Source organism: Camelus bactrianus, chromosome 17 (assembly GCF_048773025.1).
Source record: "Camelus bactrianus isolate YW-2024 breed Bactrian camel chromosome 17, ASM4877302v1, whole genome shotgun sequence".
NCBI classification, from domain to species: domain Eukaryota; kingdom Metazoa; phylum Chordata; class Mammalia; order Artiodactyla; family Camelidae; genus Camelus; species Camelus bactrianus.
This window is the reverse complement of record NC_133555.1, coordinates 23054794-23072720: the sequence shown is the minus strand read 5'-3', so window position 1 is coordinate 23072720 and position 17927 is coordinate 23054794. Positions and strand designations below refer to the sequence as shown.

The 17927-nt window shown below is 41.5% G+C and overlaps 1 protein-coding gene and 1 non-coding gene across 2 annotated transcripts in view; one reads left to right on the top strand and one right to left on the bottom strand.

Moving 5' to 3' along the window:
- Positions 1 to 17927, top strand: part of SYNPR (synaptoporin) — a 273201-nt gene that overhangs the window by 253340 nt on the left and 1934 nt on the right. The window contains exon 5 of the mRNA XM_074344557.1: positions 15546 to 15737. Within this exon, the coding sequence (XP_074200658.1) occupies positions 15546 to 15737 (192 nt within the window). The remainder of the gene's footprint in view (positions 1 to 15545; positions 15738 to 17927) is intronic.
- Positions 15193 to 15265, bottom strand: TRNAF-AAA (transfer RNA phenylalanine (anticodon AAA)). The gene has a single exon. It is a non-coding gene; the product is annotated as a tRNA-Phe (tRNA).

Genomic DNA, 17927 nt, shown 5'->3' with positions numbered 1-17927 from the left:
TGCGCTACATCTCACTTAATCCTCACAAAAGTTTTGGGGGTTAGATATTGTCTCTCTGTGTTACAGGTGGGGAAACTGAGTTAGAGAGGGTTTAGGGATCTTGGCTGAAGTCACACAGTGAACTGGCCATGAAAAATCCAGAACTGACTTCAGAATGATAGCAGCTAACCACTCTGCTCTCCTGCCCTTCTGAAGAATGGTGTGTTTCTATCACTGTCCTGAATACGGTCAGAAAAGCTACACACTAAACCAGAAGAAAGGCCCATCCAGTGTCTGTTCTAAATTGACACTTCATAAATTGCTTCCAGGGAGCCCTCGGTTGAGAACCATTCTCTTAAAACCTTCAAAAAACCTGATGACCATTCCAAGACCACAACATAGCAGAGTGCACTGTATGTGCAGCTGACATAGGATCAGTCAATGACACATGTTTATCAAAAAAAAAAAGGCAAAAACTAACAAAACACATGCCCATATGTAAGAAAGTTATATACAAAAAAACAAAACAAAGAACCATTTCCAACCTGCAGGCAGTCTGTCTGCCATCCCATCAAAAAGCATCAGGACAGCAGTGGCTTCATCTCAGCTCCTTGGTGGTCCTCACACGGAGAGCATCTCCCTGAACCAAAGCAATTCCAAAGTTCTGAGATACGTATTTTTCTGACACGGCCCCCACACACCAGCACACAACCTTATGTGTATGTGACAGCAAGGACACTGCTCACTGCAGGAGCGTTGAAAAGTTTATCAAAGATTATTTCCAGTCTTGGTGATTTTCTCATTACAGAAAAAGATGTTAGACCCCAACCTCTGGTTGTGCATGGTTCAACTCTCATATTTCCAACACATTTTAAAAGGTAATTGATATTGCAAGTGTGCATTTCTTTTCACCTTAAGCCACACATAATTACTTTAACAGGGGACCGTAATTTAGCTTTCAGATTCTCTCAAAATCATGAAAACAGAGCACTTGCAAAAAAATGTTTATTTCCCTGGTGTTTTCCACTAGGTTCAACACTGTTTGCCATGGTGCATAAACAGAACGAGAGTGGTTCCTAGAATACAGAACCAGGAGGTTGGTCTAACTACCGCCAGCATGGGTTGCACCTTTCTATATGTGCAAAAAAAAGACCCCACTTTCTACTTGGTTTCATTTTTCTAATTGTGAAAAAGTTTTTTTTCTTTTAAAAAACAGAATGATGTTATCCGCAGCATTTAACAGGGACAGCTTGGCAAACTGGTACAAGATTATTACATCTTCAGCTAATGTCTGCAAATTTGTGTGGAATCAGGGTCCTCTTTGTGACTGAGAATATCTTATGTAGAACCTTCACTTTTTTAATAGCTAATTTCTTTCCCTCATCAACAGGATATAATATGGCATATAATGAGATCTCATGATAACAGATTTTAATATAGCAGAGGTCAAATGGTGCCCATGTAGCTGCTCGAGACCAGATTCTAATAATATGCACTTTAGCTAAGTGCCTATTATTGGACTTTTGTCCAATAATGTTAGTCCTAATCCCCTGATACTCAGCTCCACAGGTTTCATTAAGCAGTCAGTTTGAGGGGAAAAAAGAGCTTATGTGTTACTTCTTTTTTTGTATAATAGATTTTTACTCTCTCTGCTTATATCTATTCCATACAACACTGGACTAGGTGCGGCAGTAGTTAAAAAAATATATTTGGCGCAGTTTCAATGAGGCATAATCTCAGCAGTGCCATAATGATTAAGGGACCAGGCTCTGGAGTCAAACCGTGTTCATGTCCTGGGCCTTCCGCTTGCTTGGCTGGGTGACCACCGTGGGCAATTTATTTAACCTCACTGTGCCCCTATGTCTTCACTTGTTAATTGATGAAAATAATAATTCCTACCTTATCACTGAGAATTAAATGAGGTTAACACTTAGCCCAGTGCCTAGTATATGGAAATGACTCAATGAATCATAAAAGAGAGAAAAGAAGGAGCAAGTTGTCTTAAAATTGGATTGGGAACATGAGACCTACCCATTGGAGACTGAGACGGAATGGCAAGGCGTGCAAAGTAGCATGGGAAAGCTCTTGGGAGCAGGACCATGGACAGCGGTGGGCGCTGGCACAGACAGGGAAGTTTTTAGCGTGGAGGTTTCCACATAGACTAGGACCTCACTTCTCACAGTTTGTCCACGGGCCAGCACCCTGGCATCCCTTGGAAGAAGTACAGACTCTCAGATCGACTCCAGACCTACTGAAGCAGACTCTGCATCTCAGCCAGATGCCCCGGAGGGTCACGGCATGTCAAGTGGAGAAACCCCGCTCTTGGACACGTCCGCTCCTCGGAGCTTGCGGGCACGCTGTTCCCTCTTAGCGTGCACATCAGCACTCATGGAAGGGTAGCGCTGGGGCAAGGGAGACCGTCCTCCCCAGAACTCCCAGTGCGGGGGAAAAAAACCCACTGTGAATGTTAAAGTCTAACAGTTGTGTGTTGGGAATATGATAGAACTGACAAAAATAAGTGAAATCAGCTAAATAAAGCAAGAAACATAAGTTATGATTCAATTAATATTTATGCCTAGACAGGGTACAAATCACAAATATTTATTTCATCCAGACTGAAAATGACAACCAAGAAAACATATGAGCACTCTTTCGGGGAGGGTTTGGGCAGAAGTCTCTGGTACCCTCCGGCTTACAGAAAACACCATGTATTCCTGGAGAATGCATTGACATTTCAATTCCATGTGTCTCCCTGTTCCTTCTTCTCTCACACACATCAAACAACACCATGTTTCCACACTATGTACACAACACACATTGCACGCGCACACACAGCCTCACCCACACCTTGCCACTTTCTCATGTTAGCCTGCCTTCTGTCCTTAGACACCTGTTTAAATCTTGCCTGCCGGAGGCATGGAATCTTCAAGCGGAAATAAACTTACAGGAAATAGGATAGGAACAGAAGGAAAAACTGATGGTGAAGATAATATCTCTCATTGATTGGGTACCTAGCTGTACCCACAGATTATCCACTCTTTTTTTAATTCTCGCAATAACTCCCGAAGACAAGCTATGAATTCTCTCCCATTAAAGCTGAGGAAATAATGACCTACAAGGTCAAATAAACTGCCAGGCGGTGTGCAGCTAAGGACTCATACAACTGAGACTTGAACCCAGGTCTGCCTGCTCCCCCATGGACAGAGTGATGCCAACATCTTTGAATCCGATAACCATCTTTTTGAGGAATGGCTTCTAATTTGTAATTCAAATGTAGTATTTTTTCCCTCACTTTCGCTTCGTATGATGAGTGGGGAAGTGGCAAAGGAATTTTCTGAAGTCAGGCTGAATTTCAGCCGTGGATGGTGAAGTGAGGATAATTTCCTCGCTGGTATTTTAGAGGTTCTTCATTTTTAACCATCTGTTGCAGGCTGACAGATGGGTTGATAGATGACAGAATAATGGGTCTTCAACTCTAGAAAGGCAGAAGGAATGCTGGAAAAATAGCAGCTCTTTTCATGAACCTAACACTGCTTGCTCACTTGCAAAAAAAAAAAAAAAAAAGTTGGTGGGAGGGAGGTGTGAGCTATAATCATAATCATTCTCCCTAAACAGAAAGTTTCTCATAATTACCGAAGGTCAAATCCAGTAAAATACGCCTATTTTTAAATTATGCCGAAGTTCTCAAATCCAGCCATTTTTAAAAGGTATATGGGGGAGGGGAAGACAGATATAAAGGAAAATTTTTAAAAGCCCCCAAAACCTTTCTTCTTTCCATATCTTCCAGTCACTTAATTTTTACATAGGTAGCCCTTGTTATGTTTCTTATATCTTTGAAATAATTTACAAAACCTATAGATTTTTCAGTCCAAACGATGTCCACTCTATACGTGACTCTGCCAAACATGAAGTCTCTTTCCTTTCTTCTTGCATTCAGTGTCTGTATATGAGAAGTCATGCCAGACATTCAGCTGGGCACAGGCACATAGGTGGTTAAGATTGTTCCATCTCCAGGGAACTTAAAGAGTCCAGTGCATGAGGTCAACGTATGAACAGAATTTAAATAGCACATAATATGTGCCTTCTGAGAATGTAGCAATGCCCAGGGTATCCATTGATCATAGTAGCGACTCATTCTCCCAGGAAGAATGTCTGCAAATGGCCAGGCATGTCTTAACACAATTATCCTAGATCTTTTCTAATGTCTTGTAACCAGATGAAAGCATCTCTTTCTCTCTCACACACACAGACACATGCCTGGCCATTGCCAAATAGGTTTGAAGCTCTACTCACAAAGAACCACTGGCTTAAACGTGAGACTGTATTAACAAAATTTTGGCCATGTGAATTTAACCTCAGCAGAGTGAATCTATTTTGAAAAGAACATCAGAATACAGAGTGAGAAAAAAAAAATCAAAGGAGAAAGATATAACTCAGAGGTAGAGCACGTGCCTAGCATACACAAGGTCCTGGGTTCAACCTCCATTAAAAATAAATAAAAATCTTAATTACCTCTCCCCCCACCAAAAAAAAAAATAATAATCAAGTCATGACAGCTGCATTCATGGTCAAATGTCACTGACCAGGACAAAATCAGGCCATGTCCCTTGAAGATGGCACCATCTTCACCACCATCATCATCCCAACCATAAATGCAGCAATGAAAATACCCAAGTCTCTACAATTAACATTTGTATTTTTTTTTGTATTTAATTTTAATTCTCACACAAATCCTGTAAGGTGGGCACTCCTATTCCATGTTACAGATGTAAACCTTGAAGCCCAGAGGATTTTTAAATCTGTGATCAGACTTGCTTTATTGTATTATTTTCAGCCATGCATAGCAATTCTTTTATGTCCTCTCTGGGAGCTATCACTGGTGGAGAATAGTAAGTTAATAATAGGATTATGTTTTCAAAGGAGTATTTGACAGCCTGGATTTCTCTCGGCAGTTCCTTCCCACTCTAAGATTATGTAATTCCTGAGAAGGACAATGTGCATGTTTTTCCCAGCTGCAGGGAAGGTGATGGCAAGAGAACTCGGAACAGGGTTCAGAGAGGAGCTGGGTTGCTTCAGAAGGTGGCCTCTAAAAGGTCTGCCAGCATTTTCTAAGTCAAAATTTTGTGTTGCTCACTTGAAATGATGTCCTGTAAGATGCATCCATTTTTAAAATACAGGTTGGTGGTGCGGGTGGGGTGGGGGGGGCGACTTAAAATTATTTAGACAAATTAAGAAATCAAATCACTTTGGATTGTCTGATATTTGAACGGTCCATGCCTCTATTGTTTGCCATTGTATGGGGGGAAAAGTAGTTGTGTGTCAACTGTTTAGTTTTTTTTTTTTTTTTAAGAAAGTGTGTGTGTGAGATAAGTCATATGTCTCCCAAGTCTTATATATATCTATAAAGTTGTGATGGAGTAGTTTTGTTCACATGATGAAAAACATTGTAGCCGAGGAGACACGTGAGAGATTAAGTTCAAATCTGGCTGCTTTTGACTTCAAGCCTCCTCCCACCACGTCTCCTCTATACATTTCCTGCAGATGTTTCATCTATATGCTGCCTGACATCTGGTGTTTTCCAGATATGTTCGCAATGCCCAGAGGTTGCATGGCAAGTTGACAAATCTGGTGGTTAATTATCCAAACCTTAGCATTTTCATCTTGCTGGTTCAGTGGGAGCTGCCCCCCATCCCCTGCAAATATCTTGGAAGTGCTTTAAAAAATACGTAAAAATAAGAAAACCTAGTAAGGTGTTCAGTCAATAAGCAAGTCCAGATTTCCAGATTCATCCTTGACTAACTCTACAGATGTGATTATTTTTTCCCCTCAGTTATTTTAAGACATCCAAACTGGTTTCAACTGCTGCCTCACCTCTGGTCTGAGACTTGAGCATCTTACTTGTTTCTGTGCTTCTCGGCAGATGTGTCCAAGCCAGTAACCAACTATTTGGAAATGGTGCCATGTTCTGCATAAGCTAGCGACCCACCTGGAAACATTAACAGCCCTGGTTGTTTCCCTCAGCTTACAAACTCTTATAGTGTGAGGGTTGTGAGGGTCCAGAAAGGCAGGCGCACTCTTCTGCCGGTAACTTGTAGACATGTAAACACAACCATCCCAGACCCCTTTACCCCTGGGGCTTTGTTTATTGCTCTCAGAGGGACAGGGTTGCAGGTTTGCAAGTGCAGAGAGCTGATAGCCTCAGCAGCCATGTGGGCCACCAAAATTTCCAGTAAACAAGCTGTCTTCCCTAGGTACAAACCTTTAAAAATCCTGGATACAACCAGATCTATGCAGCTTTCCTTGTCCCCTTAAACCGCCCAGTGCCCCAAATGCATTTTTTGTTTGCTTTAAAAACATCTTGTTCTTTTTCCGCAAAGTCATTATCACCATTTGCAATTGCACGTTCCCCTGTGATTATCTGAGTAAGGGGTCTCTCTTCCAAAAGACTGGGTACCAGAGCGATGTTTGTTTTTATTCCCTTGGGTATTCCTAAGACTCAGCACCTAGCTGGTTCTTATTAGAGATTTGTTGAATAAATGAATGAACCTACCTGATTTATTTGACCATCAAAATCTGCTGAATAATACCAACACACTTTTCTAAACTGTTGAATATTCAATTATTATATATAGAATTTGCCTGTATGCATGTGTGTGTGTATGTGTGTGTGAAAGTTCATTAAGGCACTGAGCTAAGCACTTTATTGAAATAACTCATTTTTCTTTGGCAAAAAATCCTGTGAAAATATATGCTGTTATTACCCCCATTTTACAGATAGAAAAATTGAGGCTTAATTGGGTCCCAGAGCTACTTAGTAAGAGTAGAGATTTGAACTCAGGACTACCTCATTCCAAAGACTGTAGACTGAATCGCTGTGTGATATTTTCTTTTCTAAAAACATATTTATAATAAGAACTACCTCACAAATTCTTGGTGAAGATTAAATGGAATAATGTATGGGGGAGGGTATAGCTCAGTGGTAGAGCACATGCTTAGCATGCACGAGGTCCTGGGTCCAAACCCCAGTACCTCCATTAAATTAATTAATTAATAAACCTAATTACCTCTCCCCATTTTTTTAAAAAAATAAAATAAATAGAATGACGTATGCAAAGGCCTTAGCACAGTGCCTGGCTTATGGTAAGCGCTGAGTCAAAAGCCACTGTCACTAATAATATCACTACTATCTCTATTCATTTATTTTGAACAGTTATTAATTTTCTTACTTTACTATGAACTTGTTTTGAAAGGTTTGTGGTACTTGTAATGAAAAGTTTAGGCAAGATCGACTGGAAATCAAATCAGGTTATGAGGCGTGTTTCTAGCATAAAATGTACAACAGCATTGCAGCAAGCTAGTGGAGAGTTTGCATCCATTCCCAGATCGCCAGACAGCCAAGAATAGCTCCTCTGGCACCCAGATTATGAAATCAATTGTCTATGACTGAGCTTGAGGGAGAGATGCAGAGGATCTTTTTTTAAACGCTTCTTTTCTTAAGAAAAGTTAAAAAAAAAAAAAAAAGACGATGATGAAACAGGAGCCCTCAGTCCCACAGCTGAGCAATCACAAATCAAGTGATAAAGTTCTCTGGGAACCGACTGAAAAAGTGCAGTATGTCCATCACAATCAAATCTAACTTAGGAGAAGAAGAAATGAAATCCTACACTGATTCTCAGGCATGAGCCAGATCCTTCACACAAGAAACAAGATGACTGATTATTATTACCCAGCCTCAGCGTCCACTGCAGCTTTCTTTTTGCAAAATCCTGATTAAATGATCATGTGACAATAGTGCATTTCACAGTAATAACGTAAAACTACCCAGACAGCGCATAGAAAGCAGAGGTGTAAACCACTTGGCACCTAAGAACAGACCTTCTCAGGCTGGAATCTCCCTGCCGCTGCTCCTTGTTCAGAACAGCACCCAGCCCAGAGTGGGGAAAATAATGAATACCGAACAGACGACTGGGGAAAGGGACAAACAGAGCGATGGACAAATGAACAAGCCAATGGGATTCGCAGTCAAACAGGTCTGAGTTTGGTACCCAGTTCCTCTTTTTACTTGCTGCCTCTAAGCGCTTCATCCTTCATCCTTAAAAGAGAAAAACTGACTCTACTTCACAGGCTTGGGGTTAGGCTGAACTGACTGCACTGGGTTAGAGTCTCGTGTACCCACCCCCAGAAGGGGCCATGTAACCCTTTCCGCACCTCATTCTCTGCCGCACTGCTGTCACCTGGGCCATGAATGAGTCACTGTCGCTTTTTGAATTAAATTATTTTTTTGAACTTCAATAAAATGCATTTTTGAAGAAAGCTCCGTACGCCTCCTGGAGATAGAAATCCAGGATTATTTGACATAATTAGAAGATAAACGTGGAAACGAATCAGTGGGAAATGAAGAGTACTGTATTCCAGCCAGGTCCCATTGTTTGCCTGAAGGGCGTGAGCCTGGGGCCAATTTTCTTTGATAAATAGGTGTGAAGTATTTGCTAAGCAGGTGTTAGAGAAAGATTAGCACCCAGCGGAGACTCACTCCTTTACTAAGGTTGTAAGAGAATTGTGAAGGAGATAGCTTTTGCTGTGCCATGTGGCTCGATGTTATTTATTGCTGTCTGTGTTCACACAATTCGGTAGTCCAAACTTCAGAAAACCTGGGCATAATGGGAAACCACTTGCTAAACATGGAGCCCAGGGTTCTGATTTGAAATCTCGGTTACTTACGACAACTTGGACACATCGCTTACCTTTCCTGAATCTGTAAAATGGGCATAATTGTCTTTACCCTCTTGCAGTTATTGTGAAGATCAAATGATTTTCTGTGGTAGCATGTTAAAAACTGTAGACGCTCTCCGGAAGTCAGGCGTCATTATGGTCAGTCTTGCAAATGACATAATGAAATAAATCTGTGAGTGGACAGGAAGTTACCCCATCCAGCCGCTGCTTAGGAATTCTCTCTTCTAAGACAAATCCAAAGCTCTTCCCTGAGTTGAGCTTCTATCTTGCTGTTTGATTTCTTTGTTTCTGATGGACAGCCTCATGCTGGGATTCCTGAATGCTGACTCAGCAAAGTGAATCCAGCTGCACTGAGGGTGGGGGTGACCAGTGTCTGGTATAGATGCTCCGTGTAGGAGTCAGCCACAGAAAAAAGAGCAAAGCTGTCAAGTTGGAAAGATAAAGTCCCTGGAGTTGAAATACTAGGAATATTTGCTAATAGACAGAAATGGGAAATTGACTATGTTTACCAATAACCAGTGGAGCTGCAGGTGTGCCACCATCAGGGAGAGACAGACAGATCTACCTGGTTTTCTGTCACCAAAAATGACTCCCTCTTATATGCCCCAGAGTGATCCAGGACAAACATCTTTAACTATTACATTCCAGTAAAGATGAGTTTGCTAGCAGCAAATTAGGAGACGTGGGGGCAACAAAAACACTCCGAACAAACAAAATGGAAACAAACCACCCCGCCAGCATTAAGCCAGGCTGCTCCCTCTGCCGAGGAAGCTGTTTTCCTGGATCACTGAACAGAGACTTAAAACGTATTGCAGAAACACAACCAGTCGGAGTGTCAGGTGTTTTTTCGGTACAGTGTGAGACCAACAGCTCAGAGCGCATTTCGTAAGCACCCTGGTGAACCGTGGGCACATCCTTCAGCCCTCGTAGCCACAGTTTATTCATCTGCAACATGGAGCTTAGTAATGCTTCCTCTGATTTCTTGAGGTCTTACGGGGGCTGCATACATCCCAAGTGTGAAGTTTTAGGGAACCAGGAAAGCATCTTTCAAATGTCAGCCTCTCCTCTCTATGGGAGGTGATAGCACGAGCAAAGTTAGCAGAAAATATCTTCAAAGGGTTAATAGATGCACCGTGATAACCTGGCATTAAATGTTGTTACAGAGGTATGTCTTGAGTTTCTTCTGTGCACGCCCCATCTCTGTTAGACAGACAAGGGACAGTGTTTGTAAACAACTGGATTCTCGCCTGAACCGTCAGGAGAAAGTCACTTCTCAAGCACAGGGCATTTACCTCTCCTGATGTAGAAGATGGTTGCAGGTGGACCTTTAACACGGCTTTAAATAACATGAGTGAGAACGTTACTGCATCTTCCATTTAACTTTAAGCCTTCTAATTAGGTCATGCTAGTGTGTCTTTAATATCCCTCTAACACTTGTTAATCTCCCCTTTAACAGAGATCCTACGCTCCAGAGCCTTGTGCAAACATCCCCAGCTAGAATTTAAAGTATCCTGCTTTCACTGAAGAGCATGTATGTGTGCTGTTTTCTTCCGTCCGTGGCGAGTCGTGTTGGTTTAACATCTAGGGACCACACATAACCTCCTTCTGAGATAACCTTAACTTGTGTCAAGAGGGTAATGTGCTTCAAATGAAATATGAAACATGACACAGGAAGGGGTGTGTGGATAAAATCAGAATTGCTGAGAAAGTACCAAACTACTAAAACTTACAGAATATCAACTAAGGTAAATATCTACCTGAAACAGACCAATGAGTATCTCCGCCAACTTGTACAGAAAGCTCATGATCCAGCGCAGTGAAGCCAGGCATTAATTGTAAGGGAAGGATTTGGCCTGTGTGTACTTCAGCTTCCTCTGGAGAAAAGCAGGGTTACCGTAAGTACCTAGGCCAGAAGGTTAACGATGTCCGTCAGTGCTGAGCAGAGTGCCTGGCATGTGGGAGGCACGCGAAATGTGACAGCACATTTAACGTGACACAGCACGAAAGGTGACAGCAACGGTTGTTGCAGTTCCTAAGACAACCACTAGTTTGGGACAACCTCTGATGGACCTTCTGCCCTTCTCCACCATGTTCTGTGTCCAGGAGGTAACTTGCTTGGATCACATGGGGTTCCAGTTGGGTTTGGCCAGTGGCAGGGAAACCAGTGGGTTAAACCCATTTCACCTGCCTTCACCAATCAAGGTCTTGCAACGTGCTCCAAGTGGTCGGAACTTGGAGTCAGCTGTGTCTCGTTGGAACTGAGCTGGTCAGGACAGGGTGGGACCAACAACCCTTCAACTGAGCATGCGCCAGCGTCCGCTCGGGCCCTTTTGACGTCAAGGGGCGAAAAAAAAACTCCACGTGTAGAGGACTGCAGTTTGTTACGCCTGCGCAGAATGAGGATTCCCGCACCTTTTTCCAATCATCTTTCCTCTCACTCCCCACGTTCCCCAGGGCGTGGACCACCCTGCTGCTTTGGTTATCCCATAAATACCCGCCAGCCCCTTGCCTTTCCGGAGGTAGACTTGAAATTTGTTCTCCTGTTTTCTCGCTTGGCTGCTTTCTGAATAAGCTCGCTCGCTCTCTGTCTCTTTCTCTCTCTCGCGCTCTCTCTCGCGCTCTCTCTCTCTCTCTCTCTCTCTCTCTGCTGCAAACCTGGGCATCTTGGCATTTTAGCTTGCCGAACGAAATGAACTTTTTTCAGTAACGGGACCTCCACTGGAGATTAAAGGATGGGAGGAAGGGGCTGGGGGGAGGAAAAGAGTGAGGGGAGGAAGGTGTTGGGGGGGAGGAAATGGGTGAGGGGAGGAAGGGGCCGGGGGAAGGTCAGGGATTTGCGCCAGCATCTCACTACCTAAAAGCAACTTCTACTCAGGCTTACACCCAAAGTCCCCCCTCCAAAAAAAGTTGAGGCTAATTTATACTCTAGCTAGAATTCTGACACAGTGGCCCCATTGTCAGACTTTGCTCAGGGACAGAAAACCTGGCTTAAGTCTTCTTTCTGGAACCCTTTGTTGCAAAAACTCTCAATCCTAATGACGTTTATTTTTTGGTCTAATTATAAATCCTGATGCTGCTGTGTAAGGACAAGTAGAACCATCTGAAGTTCTGTCTGGGAGAGCCTTTGATGTAATCAGTCCGTGCCTTGACCATATTTGGCCTGATGATAAAAATATGTTTAAAAAAAACACAAGCTTATATAAAACAAAAATCATCTCTAATCCTACCGTTACCACTCGGTAAACTCTTAAACGTAAATTTGCCTAACCAAATTGGGACCATCTTGTCTATTCATTTGTTCTTCCTTTCATTTATTCTCTCAACAAATGTTACTGGCACGTCTTCTGGCAAGACCCAGAAAATAAGCAAGGTAGATAAAGTCCTCGCCTTCAGGGAGCTGACATCTTACTGGGAGAAAAGGCACACACACATTTTCACTCCTAACAACCATTCTATGAAGAGATGCTGTTAATACCCCAATCTACAGAGGGCTTAAGTTGAGGTTTCCCGTAGTACAGCAGAGTGCCTAAGCACACACAGGTGTCTGACGGCAGATGCTGAGCTTTTAACTTATGTGGGATACCTTTAGTACGATATACGAGCCCTTTTTATAAAATGGCCCTAAGGGGTAAAAGGTTGGATTAACTCCCCAGAATAAATGTATTAGCTCTAAGGACATGGATCCTGACCTCAAAGAAAGTTTATGAACTCAGTAACAAAACAAGCAAACCAATAGAAACATGGGTAGAAGACCTAAATAGACATTTCTCCAAAGAAGACATCCAGATGGCCAATAGGGACATGACAAGATGCTCAACACTGCTGATTATTAGAGAAATGCAAATCAAAAGTACAATTAGGCATATATAAAATAAACAACAAGGACCTACTGTATAGCACAGGGAACTATATTCAAAGTATCTTGTAATAACCTGTAATGGAAAATAATCTAAAGAAGAATATATACTATAACTGAATCACTTTGCTGCACCCCCTGAAACTAACACAACATTGTAAATCAACTATAATTTAAAAAAAAAAAAAAAAACTACAATGAGGTACCATCTCACACTGGTCAGAAAGGCCATCATTAAAAAGTCTACAAATAACATACTGGGGGGGGGGGTGTAAAGAAAAGCAAACCCTCCTATGCTGTTGGTGGTAGTGTAAACTGGTGCAGGCACCATGGAAAACAGTATGGAGGTTCCTTAAAAAACTAAAAATCGAGTTGCTATATGATCCAGCAGTCTCACTCCTGGGCATGTATCTGGAAGAACTCTAACTCAAAAACATACATGCATCCCAATGTTCACAGCAGCACTATTTACAGTAGCCAAGACATGGCAGCAACCTAAATGTCCATCAACAGATGACTGGATAAAGAATTGTGGTGCACACAATGGAATATTACTTAGCCATGAAAAAGAAATAATGCCATTTGCAGCAACATAGGCAGACTCTAGAGATTATCACTGACCAAGTGAAGTAAGCCATAAAAAGATACATACGTGATATCACTTACATGGGGAATCTAAAATATGACACAAATGAACGTATTTACAAAACAGAAACAGACTTGCAGACATAGAAAACAAACTTATGGTTACCAAAGGGGAAAGAGGCAGAGGGGGATAAATTAGGAGTGTGGGATTAGCAGATACTACTGTGTATAAAACAGATAAACAAGGTCCTATTGGGTAGCAGAGAACTACATTCAATATTCTGCAATAAACCATAATGGAAAAGAACATGAAAAATATGTGTATATACATATATATATAACTGAATCACTTTGCTGTACACCTGAAACTAACACAACATTGTAAATCAACTATATTTCAATAAAAAATAAAAAAATTTTAAAAAGTTGTTTATACTAAAAGTTTTTTTAAATTTTAAATAAAGTTTGTTTAGGGAAAGTGACTCATTACTATTTTGTCTTATTTAACTCAAGCAGGGCCTCAGGCCCTACTTTTTGACTTTCTAAGTGTACTTGTTTTAAGTAAGAAGATGAATGTTCCTTAAAGCGGACTTGAAAAGCAGTAGAGAATAGTCAAGCTCATAGGTCCTGGAAGCAGACGCCAGGCTTGGAATCCTGGCTCCCCTACTTACTAACTCATGGCTCAGGATTTTATTTGACCTCTTCTTGCCTCATTTTTCTCAACTGTAAAATGGGTACAGGGCAAGCGTCTTATCTCACAGTGTTGTTGTCAGGGTTAAACGAGTTAATACATAGAACCTTGGAATACTTCACATAATAAGTGCTCAATAAATGTTAGGTATTTTTACCATTATTTTAATAAGTACATCTAAAAACTTTGATATTATTTTCTCCAATTTCCAATTGAGAGGTTTTCATATGACTCTTTTCTTAAGTATTTCCTCATCCCAACAGTCTTTCTGATTATGATGAGCATAAATGATGGCAGCTATAGTCTCATAACTGGGATTATAGGCTATCTGTGGCCGCTAACAAATCTGTAATATCAAGAGAGCAGAGTCCATATTTTGCATTTTTAAACCCCCGTAAGACCTTGCTCAATACCTGGTGCATTACTCAAAAATTACTCTTCAAATGCAGGAATGAATGAATGAAATAAGGTACCAGACTGAATACGAACAGCAAGTTGTATCTGACACAGTCAACCTGGCTTGTTTGTTTGTAATCATCCCTCCAATTTCTAATTCAAATCCCAACCCTGGAGTCTCTTTACTCCAAATGTTCTTATTGCTATTGAAACGCTGAGGATATTGTGTTTGTTTGCCTCTTTGTTTATACCTCCGTCTCATTCCAGAAACGACTTCAGATGCTCACAAGGAAACATGAAACTCAGGATGAAATTAATTAAAAATGAGGGGAAAGAAGACAGGAAAGGCAGGATGGGTATAGAAAACAAAGTCTGGAATAGAGTTAAAATACCAGGCTTTATAAAAACCCTTACGAGTGGGTAACAAATTGGCCCTAAATTTTCTAAAGCCAGTACGAAACGTTCAGCTGGTTTGTGGCATAATGTTCAATGGATGAAAAGAGATCAGTTGCTTCGAAGATTCAGCCACTCTTAGCAGTGGACCCTCTAGAACATTCTCACAAAAGTCACACCTAACAAATGTCACCGTCAACAGCATCTCTATTTAGAGTGTAAGAGTTCCTTCGGTGTAGGTCATGGGATCTTGATGAAAAGTAATTCATTCACAGCATGAGGGAAGGCTCCCCAGAGCAAGGGAGATGCACCGTGCCTTTGGGTGGGAAAGAAACATATGCCAAGTTTTCTGCTTGAGGCTCTTATCGTTTAGAATTTTAAAAAGTCTATTTCTGCTGGAAATTACTATTTTCCTTTCCAGATCTGTGTTTTTATTATTCTAGGTAAACAGATGCAACATTTTTATATTAGTGAAACATAAACACAGTAGATATGAAAACTTGTCCTATGTTATTTATTTACTTGGAGGAGGGTAAAAATGAATTTTTATTTACTTTAATGGAGGTACTGGGGATTGAACCCAGGACCTTGTACATTTTAAGCATGCACTCTACCACTGAGCTATACCCTCCCCTTAAACCGTCCTATGTTAAAACGTGGTCTGCTGAGTCTTGGGTGGTGACTCCCACTGCCCCCACCCCACCCCATTATCAGAAACATAGTAAGCATTCATTAATATTACTATTATTTATTTTCTAGAAATATAATATCACAAACTTTGTTTTTTATTATGGTTCCAATGCTATGCGTTCTTGGAATTTTCCAAAAGGCAAACCAAAGGGCTGTATAAACACATCGATTTGTTTCTAAAGTTCACGTTCTTCTTCCTGTGTTATCTTTCTGTTCCTGTAGGACTTCATCGTCACTGTGGTCTTTTCGTTCTTGTGGCTGGTGGGTTCGTCAGCTTGGGCCAAAGGGCTGTCTGATGTCAAGGTCGCTACAGATCCCAAAGAAGTTCTCCTACTGATGTCCGCTTGCAAACAGCCATCCAACAAATGCATGGCGGTCCACAGCCCTGTGATGTCCAGCCTGAACACTTCTGTGGTACGTTGCCCTCTACACGTTACCTCCCAGATCTTTGTCTGCCAATCAGAAAAACGTCTCAGGAGGCATCTTGGAAATGTTTGCCTCTGAAACTAGCCCGATCTAAAAGGTGGCCCGTTCACTCCACATGCCAGACGCTCCTGTGGCCTTCCGGTTTTCTATGGCCAGAACCGTAGGCTTTAATGCTGCCAATTAGAGTTCTTAATAAGAACCCAGCAGATACTGGCAGCTGTTGCCTGGATGACAGTCAAGTCAAAATTCTTAGCCGGAAGCAGATATATAAAATCTGAACTTTCAGGCTGAAGTCTGCCAGAAATGAAAAGGAATATTTGATGGGAGAAGAGGTTTCCTGGGAAGAAAACATTGTTCCAGCCACACATAGTTAGAGTACATTCAGTTGATTGTCTGCAGAAAAATACGCAGACCCGGTAGAGTACAGAAAAAAAAAAAATGCAAGGTATGAAAAATAGTCATAATAGTTAAAGTAATTTTTTTTATCTTCTCTATGCTCCTGGTTGAGTTGCTTGATAACTTTGGAAAAGCTGAACTATATTAGTTGAACAAAGTCAAATATTATCAAGTGTATGCCTCTTACAGGCAGACAGAAAATCCGACAGATAGCAGGGCCACTAAGTTGGATTCTTATTTTATGAATGTCAGAACTTGTGTTATTCCAAAGAAACTGTATGAAAGAAACTGTATCTGAGAGACAGAAGCTGTAATGGTAGCAAAAGAGCACGAAGGATAGACGGTCCAACGAGGTCTGATGAAGGAATGTCAGTCTTTGGCAGCCCTTAGCAATAATTATCTTGGCTTCAAGATTAACTTATGCTTCTGCAGCTTTTTGGAATCTAATCTGAGAAGGCATTTAAGAAAGGGGGAACGGGTAGCTGATCAGCAATTGGTGATTTTACAGTGAATCTCGCCTTGCTAAGATAGTAAAGATTGAAATATATAAACTCTGTATTAAGGTCTCACAGTAATTTTTATTTATTTCTGGCCACACCTGTGGATGAATCCTTCGAGGTATAGATGAGAATGTGTTCTACTGCTTGTGTAGTTTGTGCCTAATTGAAAGTTATTGTAGCCCTGATCACAGAATCTAAGAGAAGACAGATAAAATCATTCAGTGTGCTCGTTAGTTCTTCTAGTAAATTGACATCCTGCCCAGTCCATCTCATTCTGCTCCTGATGCCTCTAATAAGGTTTAGGCTAGGAGATGTGAAATCTGAATGACAAACAATGTGACGTGTCTCTTAAAATCAAAAGAAGCATGGATAGAAACCAAATAAATCTGTGAAAGGACAGATCTGGTGCTGTTCTGGTTACAGATCTGTATCAGTTAGTGTCTTCCAATTCCTAGTGACAGAAAACTCAATTTAAACTGGCTGAAACAAGATGATCTTCATATCCTTAAAATCCATTTTTTTTTTGTACGCCACTCCTGGTAACAAGGTCCGTGTGTGGTGTAACGGTTGGGTTGTAAGTAACAGAAACTGACTCGCCATCCGTAATGTGTGCTTCTGTCGCTCCAGCTTCACTGCAAGCAAACTTGATTCATCTTCGCGGATAATCAGATGTCCTCTCCCCATTCTCTCTCACTATGCGCTGTCTATTTCAGTCTCTCTCTTGTCCCACATCTGAGCTAGAATCAAAATCCTTACTCTGATTTCAGTTGCAACAAAATGACAAGAAAAGATTCAAAGGCCCATGTGCCCCCAAAATGTGCCAGCCAAGAGGTCTGTGGTAGCTCTGTGATGACAAGAGAGTAAGACATCACGGCTCCTTAGAAACAGGCCCACAGCAACGCCTTGTTTGTGTTCTTACTTTTACGTTTCCCTGATTTCCAGGTTCTTCTTGAGCATCTCTTGTTTTAGAAACCAAGTAGCATCTGGGGAAAGGGAGAGACGATCATTAAAATGAAAGTACTCAACCCTGTGTCCCCTGAAGATACCTACACACCGTGGGAATTGCCTCAGTGGGGGAGACAGTGAGGGATGAGGTAGGAGCGCAGACTGTGGGGTCAGATAGAACAGGGCATGACCCAGGTCTACTACTTACCATGTCACGTGACCTTGAATGAGATCCTTAGCTTTGCAGAACCTCAGTTTTCACATCTTTGATGTGGGCATAATAATAGCACCTTCTCTGACTAAATGAATGGATACACATAAAGCCCTTTATGCAGTG